Source organism: Schistocerca nitens, chromosome 4, assembly GCF_023898315.1.
Source record: "Schistocerca nitens isolate TAMUIC-IGC-003100 chromosome 4, iqSchNite1.1, whole genome shotgun sequence".
NCBI classification, from domain to species: Eukaryota; Metazoa; Arthropoda; class Insecta; order Orthoptera; family Acrididae; genus Schistocerca; species Schistocerca nitens.
In genome coordinates, this window is record NC_064617.1 from 787,641,408 (window position 1) to 787,658,435 (window position 17,028).

General features: G+C 44.9%; 1 protein-coding gene across 1 annotated transcript; it reads left to right on the forward strand.

Annotated features, from left to right (window-relative positions):
- Nucleotides 1-1,717: 1,717 nt before the first annotated feature.
- Nucleotides 1,718-16,923, forward strand: LOC126253162 (trypsin-1-like). The gene is made up of 2 exons (XM_049954319.1): nucleotides 1,718-2,135; nucleotides 16,442-16,923. Exons 1-2 carry the CDS (start codon nucleotides 1,725-1,727, stop codon nucleotides 16,802-16,804), a joined length of 774 nt encoding a protein of 257 aa, XP_049810276.1. The 5' UTR covers nucleotides 1,718-1,724; the 3' UTR covers nucleotides 16,805-16,923.
- The last annotated feature ends 105 nt before the right edge of the window (nucleotides 16,924-17,028 follow it).

Below are 17,028 nucleotides of genomic sequence, written 5' to 3' on the forward strand. Positions count from 1 at the left end.
ACGCCATTACCAATTACATTTTTGCTACAAGCAGTATATCAATAATTGTTCTAGCCAGCAATTTACAGGAGTGGGATGGACGATTATTCTTGATTCTGCATTCGCAGTGTGATGATAACGCTTTTCTGATGAGAAGTTTTCTGTTCGTATATTCTGAAGGTGACATCAAATAACTTTCTAGATCGAGTGCCATCCCTCTGTTTTATACTGTCGGCACTTTCATGTGACCATCTGTCAATAGCCTAAATAACCACCCTTTGTAACGTGGATCGCTGTGAAACGTGCAGCAAGAGAGTCTATGAGATTGTGGAAGGTATCGACATGAATGTGGAGCCATGCTGACTCCAGTGCCGCAGGCCGCTGCGACAGGTTTGTCGGGTGAGGATCCAAGTCACGTGCAATCCAATCTAGGGAGTCCCACAGATTCTCGATTAGGTTCAAATCCAAGGAGTTTGGTGGCCAGGGGTGTAATGTAAACCATCCTAGTACTCATAGAACTATGTACGTACACTGCGAACCTTATACAGCTGGTAGATGCCATCGTACAGAGAAAAACTAAACTGCATGTAGTGTTGGATATGCAACAAGAACAGATGCATAGTTCTGTTGATCCATTGTGCCTTCGAGAATGACGAAATCGCCCAGGGAATGTCACGAAAACGTTATCCATACCATAACGCTCCCTCCGCCGTCCTGGACCTTCCGACGACTGTTGCAGCGTTAGCTTTAAGACGTTTTGAGGAGTACAGGCCAACAGCCATCTGTCCGGTGAGGCATGGAACGCGATTCATCTGAAAAGCCTACCTGTCGCTACTCCCTGGATGTCCAGTTGCGGCATTGGCGTGCAAATTCCAGCCTTCGTCGCCGATGAACAGCAATCAACATGAGTGCATGAACCAGGCGACTGCTGCGGAAGCGCATACACAGCAACGGTCGCTCAACGGTCGTTGAGGGTCCTTGGTTCATCTGAGTTGTTAGCTGCTCAACTGTTGCATGTCTATTCCCCTGTACACGCCTCCGCAGCCGGCGTTCACCCGTTTCATCTGCAGCCCGTGGTGCATCGAGGTTGCGTCATCGCTGATTTTTGGTAGCGCCAGTCTGCCATGCTCGGTGTCTTTTAACCACGGCGGCACACAAACTGTTTATAAATTAGTCGTTTCGGAAATTCTTCCACTCTTGACGTCAGATAAATGGCTCCGTTTCAGCATTACGATAACGGCTGCACTGTTCCCCGTGTACCCTTCACACATCTTATATACCCTCCACTGCTCCTGGTACCACCTGCCGTCTGTGAGTGATTCTTTCTTCTTTGACGTCAAACATTAGCGGTGGTCACGTAATTGTGACTGGACCGCGTAGTACGTCTCAAGGCAAATGTTTTACATTGCAACTCATTGTTCTGCATATGACACAAGTGTAAGGTGGAATTCATTTCATGAGGCGTGTTGTCATGTTATCAAATTAGTTGAAGGCTTTCTTCTAATGAGTATTCATAGTTGTGCTTTTCTCTGCATTTTTCACCATCTGTTGTACTCGATGAAGTATATAAAACGCAAAAAACGCTCTATATTAAAATTGAACTTGTACTGAGAGATATGGAGGCTGATGAAGTACATCAGCTTATTGTATTGATTGAAAGTGGCCGATAAGTCTGTAGAGGTACAGATAAGCGATAAGACGGGGGACACTGAATAACGTGGTAGCCAGTGCTGCCAAGCACAGCCATGTTGAAAGCAGCCTTACCCCTTTGCCTGCTGTCTGTAGTTTGCGGTGCTGCGCCTTCCACGGCGCCTCGCAGGCTTCTTGCACTTGAGATTAATGATCGGATATTGGGAGGTGAGGTCGCGAACATCTCCGAGTACCCGTGGATGGTCTCAGTAGAGTACTTGGAGGCGCACCGCTGCGGCGGCACCATCGTCAGCTCCAGCTGGGTGATGACTGCGGCGGCGTGCATCTGGGGCACCACCGCCAACAACTTCGCCCTGCGGGTCGGCACATCTATTCGCGAGAGCGGCGGCACCGCCTACTCAGCCACCCAGCTGTTCTGGCACGACGATTACGATGCTGCCACATCGGACTACGACATTGGTTTCTTCCAGACCACTGATTCAATCTTGTTTGATGACAACGTTCAGGTACTGTGAACAGCTGCATGTCAGATTCATTCACCAAATACCTAACTAGTACAGTTCCACAGCCTGTTCATCATCTTCCGCAGCTGGAACCGTATTATTGCCACTTCTGCCTCAATCACTGAAGACCTGCACATAAAGGGTATAACGGGTATAAGTGCAGATTCTTCTGTCGGTGACTGGGACGATGTACTGAACAACATTACATGTGTAAGAAAACGGTTCAGATGGCTCTGAGCACTATGGGACTTAACATTTGAGGTCATCAGTCCCCTAGACTTAGAACTACTTAAAACTAACTAACCGAAGGACATCACACACATCCATGTCCGAGGCAGGATTCGAACCTGTGACCGTTGGAGTAGCTCGGTTCCGGACTGAAGCGCCTAGACCCGCTCGGCCCCTGCGGCCGGCTTTACATGTGTACTTACGTCATTTGAAGACTAATAATTGTAGCTATTGCATGTCATATGTTTTTATGTTGTTTAGTACCTCAAAGTACATGAGGCAAAAGCAAGCCACTAATGCGTATTTTCCCCGGGGGAGCAGGTCAGGTATTGAAGTGTGGATGTGAGTGGGCGAAACGGTTAGTCTATACTGACAAGTGTAGTCGATTTAGTGATGCAGTTTCGACCGTGAAGCAAACATAAGACCGTAAAGTTTGTGACATGTTTGTGGTTAGACTGTTCAAAATAGACTGTTCAACACATAGGAAGAAACAACCAATACCCTGATGTGTGTATATATTAAGATTCCGCATACAAAAGTATCTGCGCTTATATCCGTTACACGATGTCTAAAATAATATTTCTTACCAAACTGATCACTGAATTCTGCACGCACAATTCTTCAAGAGAAACATTGCTATGATCTAAGAGGTGTAGCTACCACTAATTGTGTCATTCATTCGTGAAAACGAAATTATAATGAATCTTTTTATTTCTTTCCACAATACTTCAGTGAAGATATAGATTGTAAAACATTTTGGGAAACTAATATGTTTATAAAAACTTTTGGATGTTTCTGAGCCACAGTCATGCATTTCTTTTTGAAAGAGTAACCGCCATCTGAAAGGGTATTAATATATTTATATTTTGTAATATTTAGATTTCGGCTTTTGTATCATTATCAAGTAATATGCTAAAAGTTGTTAGACCATTATTATGTCATATCTGTCAAGGTAAACAAGACTAACACATGTCTTTAAGATTTAGCTTTCAAACTCTCATGATAATGGCACAGAAGCCCCAATATAGATAGTACATATGATAAATGTAGTAATTCACAATCAAATGGCGGTTTACTCTGTCATATGTTTATGCTACAGTAATCAATGTAGAAACAAAGGGTCTCCTGATAAAGTTGCACATCTATTAAGCATTATATCACCAAATAACTACACTTTTTCAAAGAAATGCACTTTATGTTCGTTTCAAAAAAAGGTTGTTTTCAGTTATATCTAGTGCTTTGATATCACAGCTATTCATCAGTTTCATTTTGCAAGTAAATTAGAATAAAATGGTTAACTGACTTCAGTTGGCCCTGCATACTGAAGCTGTTGGACTTCTCTACTTCTCAGTGCGTTAGCAATCCAGTGATAACATCGTCGCCCACTCGACTAATATTGCTTTTTTTATTTATATATCTATCTGTGGAAATTTGGAAATTTGTGGTAAGTTTCTATGGGACCAAACTGCTGAGATCATCGGTCCCTAAGCTTACACACTACTTAATCTAAAACTAACTTACGTTGAGGACAACACACGCACCCATGCCCGAGGGAGGACTCGAACCTCCAACGGGGAGAGTCTCGCGAGCTGTGACAAGTGGAGATGGGTAGTTCGCGAACGAACGGGTGCAAAGAAACGGTTCACCAAGATGAACGATAGGACCGAGGAACGAATTCCAAGGAACGATCACTTCATAGTTCACTTCGGTCGCGGCGGTCTACTTATAGTTCGCGGGAACGAGGAACGATCGGGTCATAGTTCACTAGTTCACTTCGGTCGTGGCGGTCACTTCGGCAGTTCTCGTTCCAGCCTCGGTCGCGTGCTCGTCTCAGTCTCGGTCTCCCTCGGCCGCACTCGTCGTTCTTCGCATGACCACCTGTCTCAGTTCCCCTGCCGACTGCTCCTAGTTAGTTCAGTATCCAGTTGTTCGTTTTGTTCACTGAGCTCACCTATTTTACATGTGTTCCAAACTGTTCTTCCACTTGGTTGTGGCTATTCAGCGTCGACGACCGGTAATCAAAAAGTATTTTATAGTTACGTAAATTACATAAAAACTACGTTGTATGTAATAGGTACGTCTTTTCAGGTAACAAAACGGCATATCAGCTCACTTCATTATATCGATGAACAGCAGAATACATACTTGTAACAAGGCAAGTTTTTGTTGTTGTTGTTGTTATTCATATATTATTTTGGTTTCATAGACTTGATTTAGCAACAAACTTTCAATAATTTGATTAATTTTTAGTGTAAGAAAATTCATATAAAACGATTTTCGTTTATCTTTCATATACAAAACATTACATTTAGGAAGGCTCTAATTATTTTTAAGTTTGGTTGTTTCCAATTTGCATTACCTGCTAGTTAGGTTTCTTTGGAAAAGAAAGTGAGCTGTGGTCATTTTGGCTCAGTAGGAAAAGCGGTGCCTCTCCATTTGAAAAGACATACATTGCCATAAAATCGTATTTACTTATTATCTCAAAAACATTTGTTCAGAAGGAGCTTCCAAACCAAAAACTTTATTACTGAGAACTTAATTATTATTTTTATTATTGCTGCATTAACTTTAATGATGCAACATAAAAACCTAATTTTTACTAAGCTTGTGACGCAAGTATGATGAGAAAACCACATTTTATTTTATGCTTCCATAAAGTCTCCACTTCGCCTACGAACCCAGAGACAACGTGAAACTACATATAGGGTTAAACGATTATTGTTTACAACGTAGTATAGCTATGTAGTGGAAGTCGAAACGAAGAATTTTATACAAGACACTGGTGGTCTATTAAGTTGTGAAACAGCCACCAACAGGTTTACAAGACTACATGGGCTATAGCCCACGCGCGTCGCGTGAGATTTTCATGTTCTCTTCTCCAGCTCTCTACACATCGTCATCGATTGTTTCGCAATTGTTGCTTGCATTAGCTTGTTATTTCTTCACTGCCTAATTATTACATGTTTGTCTGTTTGTTGTAACTGCTCGTAACGGGCAACACATCGTCCGTAATTGGCGAGCGGTCTGTACTCGGGGCCGGTTTTCCGTTCACCACCCTATATTATTTCCCCGCGATCATCCACACAACGCTACAGTTGGCTAAACGAGAGGTTCTGCAGAATCACGGAAATTACTTCTAAAAGTGTGTAAGAATTCTGTAATGGATAAAAACTCTATAGTCCAGGGAGGAGGCAAGTACCCCCTCTTGGTGCCCTCCATCCTTCAGTCACCTACACTACTAATTTTCAATTTTTCATAAGAACCATATACCAAGCACAAATGAACGGTGAACGAGTAAAAATGAACGGTGAACGAGTAAAAATGAACGGTTCCCAAAAAAGAACGATGAGCTGTGAACTAGTTCCCAACGATCAACGAGTTTGCCCATCTCTAGTGACAAGGCACCTAAGAGTCCGCGGCTACCCTGCGTGACTATCCGTGTTTGTATTGATGTTAAATTCTATATTACCAGACGATATTGGAGTAGCTGTGTTGTTAAAAAGAACGATCGAACGTTCCTTCATAAATGCTAATACGCACTGCCGCGACTATAGCCGTCATGAAATACGTGAAATACATTCACAGTTGTGAAAACGAACAACAGTTACCTGTACAATGGAATGACGACTGTTTTGGTTGGCAGGAGAGCCAACACCGTGTTACTAGAGGAGGCCGAAAGGCACGTGTTTTAGCTCACGCAGGCTGGCGTGAGGTCTGGAACAGGACAAGGAAATTAGAATTTAGAAAAACGGACGTAGCTGGTGGAATACTTAACTTTAATCCATTAATGAAGAACGTCGGTCTTGACGGTACATGATTCATAATATCAATAGTAACTGATAATGGCGCCTTGCTAGGTCGTAGGAAATGACATAGCTGAAGGCTATGCTAAACTATCGTCTCGGCAAATGAGAGCGTATTTTGTCAGTGAACCATCGCTAGCAAAGTCGGTTGTACAACTGGGCGAGTGCTAGGAAGTCTCTCTAGACCTGCCGTGTGGCGGCGCTCGGTCTGCAATCACTGATAGTGGCAACACGCGGGTCCGACATATACTAACGGACCGCGGCCGATTTAAAGGCTACCACCTAGCAAGCGTGGTGTCTGGCGGTGACACCACATTCCTCCCCCGCAAATCGGCGTACGGTTGTGTTATAAGGCTTCCGCCCGCCGTGGGGAGGACCCCATGTTGACGTATGCGACGAGGTGGGGAGCCTAACAACAGGCGAGGCTGTGCCACCCGCACCCTGCCATTCGGACCACGGGGAGCTAGGAAACGCCTGAAAACCTGCTCCAGGGTGCACGCCAACATGCGGTGTTTGCGCCCGTAGAGAGACAGGAGGGGCCGAAGGGTCGACCTCCATCGGGCCGGGGCACCCGACGGGCGAAGACGACATATGATCCGGAGCGGGCAAGAGTTCCATGTCGGAGGACAACTGGTCACGGGAAGCGATCGGCAGCGCGTGACCCAGGGAGGCGCCCGGCAGTTGCAGCGACGCGTCCACTACGGGCGTCGCCGGCGGGAGAACAGGCGGCGGCGGCGGTGGTGGTGGCAGCGCGTCGCCATGGGGCAAAATGGAAGGCAGCGTCGGTAACACCTGGGGCTGAGGCGAGCCAGTAGATGGGTCCCCAGGGCGCTGGCCGGACGGCACTGTCGCTGAAAGCAGACGGCGAGCGGCAGATCCCGTGCGACGACAGAGGCGCAGCTGGTTGAGATGCCAGCGCACCTCACCAGAGGCCCCCAAAACCAGATAAATAGCGCGTCCGAGGCAGCGAAGAATGCGCCCTGCGAGCCAACGCCGTGAACCTCAGTAGTGACGATAGTAGACAACGTCGCCTGGAGCAAAAGCAGGTGTCTGCCGCTGCACAGGAACCTGATGCGGCGGATGTAGCAAAGACATCAAGGATCGATGATGACGACCGTGGAGCAACTCAGCCGGCGAGCGACCATCTCGGGGCTGAGAGTGATACGAGGACAAAAAGAGAAATAACGCATCCTCCCGAGAATGTGACTCTTTCAACTTCAACATCTGTGACTTGAAAGTCCTGACCAATCGTTCAGCGGCACCGTTTGACTGTGGCGAAAACGGCGCGGACGTCAGATGTTGAATACCATTGGCCTTGCAGAATGAATGAAATTCTGCGGACATGAATTGTGGTCCATTGTTGGAAACAATAGTCTGTGGAAGACCTTCAAAGCAAAAGATAACAGATAACGCTTGGATGGTGGCAGATGACGTCGTGGAAGACATCCGGACAACAAAAGGAAAATTACTGAATGAATCAACCACAACCAACCATCGAGCATTCCAGAATGGACCAGCAAAATCGATCCGTAAGCGTTGCCAAGGGGAAGTGGCTTTTGGCCATGCAAAGAATTTCCGCGGTGGGGCTGATTGTTGTTCGGCACACACCATACAAGAAGAGCACATATTCGTAATCGCGGCATCGATTCCGAACCAAGTACAGTGCTGACAAGCAAGTTGTTTCGTTCTCACTATACCCAATGTCCTTGGTGGAGAAGCTGTAAGACAGAGGACTGTAACGAACGTGGGACCACGACCCTGGACTGATCAATATCAGAACGCAACAGCAAAACACCACGTCGGACAAAAAGTCTCTCCTGGTGACCAAAAAATCGGCGAACCAACGGATCCCCGATCCGTGACTTTGACAAGGACCATTGCGTGGCAACAAAACGCAGAACGGTAGCAAGGACAGGGTCGGCAGTTGTGGCTGTAGCTACACGACGAAAATCAATCGGAAAGGATTCGACCACGTCATCGGTTTCCGAATCAATGAACATGCAAGCAAGTTCAGAGGAATCGATTGCCCTATCCTCAGCAACAGGCAAACGGGACAATGCATCGGCGTTTCCGTGCTTAGCAGTGGACCGGTACAAGATATCGTGGCGGTACTGCGAGAGGAAAATAGACCAGCGAATGAATTTCTGCATTGTACGTGGAGGTACAGGCTTGTTCGGATGAAAAAGCGATGTCAAAGGTTTGTGGTCTGTGATTATGGTAAAGTGACGACCATACAAGAAATCATGAAACTTTGTAACACCAAATACGAGAGTCAATGCTTCTTTCTTGTTCTGTGAATAATTTCTTTGCGCAGACGAGAGCAATTTGGACGCAAAGGCAATAGGGCGATCGTGCGATCCATCTTTGTGCGCAAGCACAGCACCGATCCCGAAATCCGATGCATCCACCATCAACAAAAGGGGCTTCTGGGGATCGAATGGCGTAAGGCAAGTATTGGAAAGCAACGCCGATTTCAACTGTCGAAAGGCGCGTTCGCATTCCGTCGTCCAGGCGAATGGAACACCTTTACGGCGTAAGCGATGAAGCGGAGCTGAAATGGAAGAGGCGTGTGGGATATATTTATGATAATAGTTGATTTTTCCCAGCACACTCTGTAGCTGCTTCAAATTCTGCGGCGAAGGCAAGTCTTGTATGGCACGGAGGTGCTCGGGACTAGGAAGTATGCCTTGGGCATTGAGTACATGTCCCAGGAAGGCCAAGTCACGAGCAAAAAACGCACATTTGTCCTTCCGCAAGCGAAGACCATTTTGTCGCAAGACCTGAAATAATGTTCTGAGTTTGGCTAAATGTTCTTCTTCCGTCTTTCCGGAGATCACAATATCGTCCAGATAACTTGCTGCAGAAGGGACCGACGCACAAACAGTTTGTAGATATTGCTGAAACAATGCAGGGGCGGAGCACACCCGAATGGCAGTCGTTTGAATCGATACAAACCAAGATTCATGTTAACCACCAAAACGCGCTGGGAGTCTTTGTCCACCGGTATTTGCAAGTATGCATCTGCTAGGTCCAACTTCGAAAAATATTTACCTGGGCACAGTTTGTCAAAATGATCTTCCGGGCGGGGTAAAGGAAAAGTTGCAATCACTAGTTGTAGATTCACTGTTGCCTTGAAGTCCACACAAAGTCTCAATTTTCTCGAAGGTTTTGGCAAAATTACTAAGGGTGATGCCCAGAGAGAAGCCTGCACACGTTCAATTACACCTTGTGATTCCAAATCGCGTAATGTTTTTGCGACCTCATCACGCAATGCGTGGGGAACATTGCGCGCTCTGAAAAATTCCGGTTGCGCGTTTACTTTCAGTTCCAAATGTGCTTTATAGTTCTTAGCGCAACAAAGGCCCGGTGCAAAAATGTCTGCAAATTCTTCACATAGACGAGAAACACTGTCTGAATGCACGGTCTGGTTCACTGATAGGACCTGATTTACTATAGACAAGTTAAACAACTGAAATAAATCGAAACCAAACAAGTTTACTGCAGAAGAAGAACGGAGGACGTAAAATGACACACGTTTTGTTTGTCCTTTGTATGTTGCAAGAAGGCTGCACTTTCCTAACACAGGGATCTTTTGACCTGAATAGCTAGTTAACTTAACATTTGCAGCACGCAACGGAGGTATGCCCAGCTGTTTGTATGTGTCTTGATTGATCAGTGAAACTGCAGCTCCGGTATCGAGCTGGATTGGTATCACTTTGCCGTTAATGTCCAAGTCTACAAAAAGTTTATTGTCCTGCTGACGACAAGAGCGACTGTCTCGTGCAACGTGAACTGACACTGGTACACTTGCGACTTGACGGGATTTCCGGTGATGTCGACGCACACTATTTGTGGGATGAACACAGGCACTGTTAGAGAGAGTGGCACTGAGCGGAGTGGAATGAACTACATGAATTTCCATGGGCGAAATTTCACGAGCCTGAGTATCCTTGGTTCGAATTCGGCGCGAAGTAAAGGGCCTGGAATGGTTTTGAGTTTCAGATCTGAGCTTTTTCTGGCAAACACTCTGAACATGTCCTTTTTTATTACAGAAAAAGCAAATAGCCTGACGTGACTGGCAATTCTCACTCGAATGTCTAGTAGCACACCGCCGGCATGATTTTAGCACTGCATTTGCTTGCCTGCACGGCACACGTGGCTGAGAGCCTGGCGGCAGCGGCGTGGCCAGGTACGAGGGCTGTTTACTGCTCCCTGCAGCTCGCCCGGTGGGCCGGTTAACCTGACACAAGGCTGGTGAAGTTTCAAATGATTCCTGAGCAACGTCAAGCGTGTCCTGCCGATCTAATATGTCCATCACTTGTTGAAGGGAGGGATTGACTAGTTTCAAAATCTGTTCCCTTATACGAACATCAGAAACGTTCTTTGCAATTGCATCAAGTACCATAGTATCTGAATAAGGGAGTCCACATTGACACTCAAAAGCACAATCCCTAGTAAGGCCTTGCAAGGTTGCAACCCACTCCCGATTAGTCTGATCTGCCGTACGTTTTGTACGAAAGAAGGTATACCTTTTTGCAACTACATTGACTGATTCTTTGAAATATACATCTAATGCAGACAAAATTTCGTCGTAGGACAGAGTTGCTACGTCGCATCGGGGAAATAATTTGACTATCACACGGTACATTTGTACGCCGACCGAAGACAACAAAAATGGCTGCCGCTCGTTACCTTGAATTCTGTAGGTGGCGAGATGGAATCCAAATTGGCGTGACCACTCCGTCCAGCTTTCCAGTGCAGCATCAAAAGGTCGAAAAGTTGGAGCAACAGCGTGTTGTGGCTGCGTTAGCGGTGGAGCGGAGGCTGCCGCATCGTTTTGCATTCCCCGTTGACCCTGGACGAGCTGTCCAAGGGCATCCAGTAAGGCCTGCGTTTGCTGATTCTGTAAGCGATAAAATTCGGACAGTACATCTGGAGATTGTGGCGAAGCCATTACACAAGTAAATCAGGGCAATATCGATAAGAACGCGGTATTTCCTCGTCGCCAATGTTTTGGTTGGCAGGAGAGCCAACACCGTGTTACTAGAGGAGGCCGAAAGGCACGTGTTTTAGCTCACGCAGGCTGGCGTGAGGTCTGGAACAGGACCAGGAAATTAGAATTTAGAAAAACGGACGTAGCTGGTGGAATACTTAACTTCAATCCATTAATGAAAGACGTCGGTCTTGACGGTACATGATTCATAATATCAATAGTAACTGATAATGGCGCCTTGCTAGGTCGTAGCAAGTGACGTAGCTGAAGGCTATGCTAAACTATCGTCTCGGCAAATGAGAGCGTATTTTGTCAGTGAACCGTCGCTAGCAAAGTCGGTTGTACAACTGGGCGAGTGCTAGGAAGTCTCTCTAGACCTGCCGTGTGGCGGCGCTCGGTCTGCAATCATTGATAGTGGCGACACGCGGGTCCGACGTATACTAACGGACCGCGGCCGATTTAAAGGCTACCACCTAGCAAGTGTGGTGTCTGGCGGTGACACCACAACGACAGTGATAATTTGTGCTAGACCTGGGCTCGAAACCGGATTTCCAGCATGTCCGAAGAACTAATACATCGTTCTTGTTAACAACACAGGCACCGCAATATTGTATTTATCCGCCGATATCAGGCAGCGACTTTCAGTTAATATTTCCTCCCCTGTACGGAAATTTCCTTGTATTGCTCTCTAGGAGACCTACTGAATCACAGAGATACAAGAAATGACGTATTTGACAATATACCAACATGAATAACATGTCTCACAGACTGCGTGTTACCAAGCGCAGTTTTATGGCATTTAACCTTAGAAACATTCTCTATATTATGGGTGGAATATTGAATAGAAATGTGTATTCAGCAACAAATTTGTGTCGCACGTATTATGTATTTTTACACAAAAAATTTTACAAATGTATATTAGGTGGCATAAAGTTCATTTCTTTATACAATCTGTGCGACAAACTACAGTAAGCATACGTCATTAAACTCATCATTTAGGATTCATAGCCGGCCGTTGTGGCCGAGCCGTTTTAGGCGCTTCAGTCCGGAACCGCGCGACTGCTACGGTCGCAGGTTCAAATCCTGCCTCGGGCATGGATGTGTGTGATCTCCTTAGGTTAGTTAGGTTTAAGTGGTTCTAAGTTCTGGGGGACTGATGGCCTCAGATGTTAAGTCCCATAGTGCTCAGAGCCATTTGAAATTTAGGATTCATATACATTAGCACAGATTATCTTGTTTTGAGTAAATTAAGAACTATCTGAACTAACTACATGTATTTCACGTAGCAAAGTGGCGAAATATATGGCTGTTGAAATAAAAGAATACACTCGACCATTTAAATGTTACACTTAGAGTAAAAATTAGTTTAACTCTTCGGTGCAGCACTCCATACAGAACATTGACCTGTGCAATTATCGCTGTACCATCCCCACAATTATGGCCACACAAAACTTCATTTCATTCATGCTGACTTACGAAACTGCAGCAGACGCTTCTCCTTTGAACAAGTTTCTGTTCCTCTTTACGAAACTGGAAGGACACCATGAATGTCAACTCACATTAGACAACTCTTTGACGTCGTTGTGGATGGAAATACGAGTAGGTTCCTCCGTGCTGTGGTCAGACACATAGACCATTGAATCACGGAGTTGAACCCAAAGGTAAAAGCAAAATTCAGTGCAAAAGACGAACTAATGCATCGTAAGTACTTGAAATGTGCAGGGTGAAGTAACGGTTGCATTCTGTTCAACATGATGTGCAGCTCTGCATGAAAACAAGATGGGCATGCAAGTCTTATATGATAAGACATGAAGACTCCTGACCGTAGCGAGAAACTGAGTACAGGGGAGTGTGTGGGGCAGCTTTCAAAACAGGATACGTAGACAGTTCAAATACCGGCAGTATTTTCAATAAGGCTTCCACAGTAGCCACTAGTCAAATCGTGTTATAGACCACAACCAAGGAAATTAAATACTGATTTATTGCATCACTGATAAAGAACTACCTTTTCGGTTGAGCACTGAAATTTAGTTCCGGAATTTCAAACTTATAGGCGATCGAGAGGAAAGCTCTTCCAAGCGGCATTAACTTACCATACGTTTTTGTTTTGTTACTTCTTGCTGTTGATCAACGCTTATTTGATACTTCGTTTTGCATGTCCTACTGAACATAAAAAAATATCCATAACGAAAGAAATGAGTACCTTGGTCGAAGTCTACGAATTATACATGATCTGCTTTGATTATTACAGATTTTTAACGTGATTTTATTACGTCGCTTTCTTGTCTGTTAGTTCGATACAAATTTTGCAATTGATGTTGAGCGAACTTCGCGATGAGCTAGAAATCTGAAACTTTAAATGTATCTCAGAAATGAATGGCAATGCGACATTAACTCCCTTTCTTGTCTAGTGGCAGTGCCTTGTTCACCGCTACTACTTCCTGACGAATTAGTCACTTGAATCTTTCAACGTAGCTCAGAACTCGATGACAATGCAATATCAACCTCCTTTCATGTCTGGTGTGTGTAGCACTTCTGTTTGCACCTTTCCCTGTTCCTCTTGCAAATATTTTGTGGTAAGAACTATTGCTGCTAAGTCCTCGCGAGAGCTCGATTCTCTCTAATTGTTTACCTCTGAGGGCTTTTCGTGAGATAATCATAGGAGGAAGCGACGTATCGGTTGATTCCGGAAAAGAGAAACTGAAATAATCCTGAAATTTACTTTCTGGCACTGTAGTAGTTTCATCAAGAAGTTTGAAATATATTGGGAAAAAGTTGACAACGTTAGGAAAAATTAGGTTGTTACTTACCGTAAAGATGACACGTTAAGATGCAGACAGGTACATTTAAAGACACTTACACATTAGCTTTCGACTACAACATTCGTCAGAAAAAGGAACAGATATACACACACATTCTTTCACACAAGCAAGCACAACTCACGCACACATGACCGTCATCTCTGGAAGCTCGGACCAGAATGAAAGAGGTGTGCTTGCTTGTTTGAGTGTATGTATGCGTGTTTCTTTTTCTGACGAATGTTGTGGCCGAAAACTAATGTGTGCCTGTCTGCTACTTAGCATGTCATCTTTATGGTAAACAGCAACCTATGTTTTCCTAACACTGACATTCCAACCAGCATTTTCCATTGTTTCAAAAAATTGATACACACAGGATTAAAGGCCGAAAAACAATTGTTATAAGACTTTTTTAAAAATTTAACACATTTTTAAAATGGACTAAAAAGTATAAAATAGTTTCTCTTAGCCCCATACAGATTCTTAGCCCCATAGAGATATTCCTGAAAATTTGTGCTTGAGAAGTTTTAACAGCTATGAAAGTACTTGTAGAATTAAAACGAAAAACGTGGGGAGCATGAATCATTGATGCATGAAGAGTTCCCTTTCTTGCTATTATCTCTTGCATGCACCCCAAGTTTTTCCTTTCAAATTCTGCAAGTAATTTCGTATCTATCACAAATTCACAAGCATGTATTTTCACGATTATGGGGTTAGGAATTTTTATGGGGCTAGGGGAAATTATTTTATACTTTTTAGTTCGTTTTAAAAACGTTTTGTATTAAAAAGTTTTTACTTAAATTCGAGGGTTGCCCAGAAAGTAATGCATCGCATTTTTTTTCTCAGCCGAAAACAATGCTACGAGTGCAAAACGTTGCGTATGTATTATTTGAAGTCTCCTCAGTGAGGCACCCGTCACTTTCGACAGATAGCGTAGCTACAGAACAGTTTCAAAATGTCCACTGTAGGTGTTGTACGACACATGCAACGTGCCGTCATTGAATTTCTCACTGCAGAAAAAGAAACTGTGAGGAACATTCACAAACGCTTGTGCCATGTCTGTGGAACATCTGCTGTCTACAGAAGTACAGTTAGTAGCTGGGCATCGAGGGTGAGGTCATCCAGAAGGCAGTTCGGAGGAACTTCACGATTTGCAGCGGCCGGGGAGACCATCCACGGCTTTCACACCTGACAAGCTGCAGCGAGCTGATGTCATTCGCGGGGACAGACGCATTACGACTCGGCAGATGGCGCTGCATCTGTCAATCAGCAAAGGAAGTGTGGATGCAATTATCCGCAAGATGAATCCGCGGTGTCTAACGGTGAGTCACAAATGACACAGAAAAAATATTTGTCTTGATTTCTTGCAGTGTTTTGAAGCTGAAGGAGAGGCCTTTTTGTCCTGAAATGTGACAGGTGATGAAACCTGAGTTCATCAATTTTAGCCCGAAACAAAACGACAGTCGATACAATGGCATCATTCCTCCTCCTCAAAGAAGACAAAATTCAAAGCAACTGTTTCTGCCGGTGAGGTCATGAACACCGTGTTCTGGGTTGTGAAGGAGTGATTCTCATTGATGTGATGCGAAGAGGCGGTACCATTAATTCAGAATCATGTGTCAACACATTAACAAAACTTAAGACGCGCTTCCGGCGACTTCGGTGGCACTGCAACCCAGGAGACGTTTTGTTGCAACATGTTAACGCTCGGTCCCACACAAGTCTGAGGACTGCTGAACACATCGCATAACAGGGTTGGACAGCCCCGACCTAGCCCCCTCGAACCTCCACTTGTTTGGGCCTTTAAAGGATGCCATACGTGAAAGACAGTTTGGGGACGGTGGGGAAGCGATTCAGACAGTGAAGCACTGGCTTTGCCACCGGGACAGGGAATGGCACCGACAGGGCATAAGCGGCCTTGTTTCGTTGTGGAGGAAGGCCATAGAACGGGATCGATATTACGTGGAGAAATAGGATGCGTAGATAAAACAACATTCTTTCGTGGGTAATTCTCATTATGTTCAATCAAGAATTGTTCAAAAAAAATGCCCTACATTACTTTCTCGGCAATCATAATACTGAATACAGGAAAACACTACAGTAACTGGAAAGCTCACTTTCTGTTGACCAGAAACCATATTCAGATCAAGCTGTTACAGTAATTTATACGTGAGAAATACGAGTAACTTGTCAAAATCTCTTAAATTGTCTGTCAGGATTAGAGCCGATAGAAAAGAGCGGTTTTATTCGTTTTTCAACTGTTCGTGTGTTTTAAGACGTAAGGGCTCAATCGGTTTTCATTTTGGTGCTGGGAAACTGAAACATAGGTCGCTAGGACGCCAGAGCAAGTAAAGCGGAAAAAAATTTGAGGGTATTTTTAAATTCTCCGAAAAGCTATCAATCTTTTCTCATGTGTTATATCTTATTCTTATGTCCTTTAACTCGCATAAGCTTCACTGAATCCTGTTAACGTCCCTCTTTATATAGCCTGTGGCTCTGGCCACTGAGGAGCTCGAGGCTGGCACGTCCGTGACGGTGAGCGGCTGGGGCAGCCTGCAACCCGGGGTCGACTACCCGGAGGAGCTGCACGCCGTTAACACGACCATCATCGACCGATCCTTGTGCAACGACACCTACGAAGGCCTCATAACCGACAACATGATCTGCGCCGGAGAACCACAGGGCGGCAAAGACTTTTGCAATGGTGACCATGGCGGCCCACTGGTTGTAGACTCCACACAGTACGGAGTCATCTCGTGGGGCTACGGCTGTTTCTATCCACCATACCCAGGGGTCTACACCGATATTGTTGCACTGCGTTCCTGGATTAATGAAGCAATTGGAGTGTGATGAATTTTTTCTCCCAGTTACCTTCAAATGCTTGAAGTTGCAATATAACTGGGTTCTATTTGTAATTCTCTATGGAATGTAATACAGCAAATTAGTAAATTACTCGCTGATGGCGAAAACGAGTCGTCTTCTTGGTATTAAAGTAGAGAAGGTAAATGAAATTTTCTTACCCTCTAAAATTGGTCCCTTCCTTTCCCTTACACACACACACACACACAGAAGGG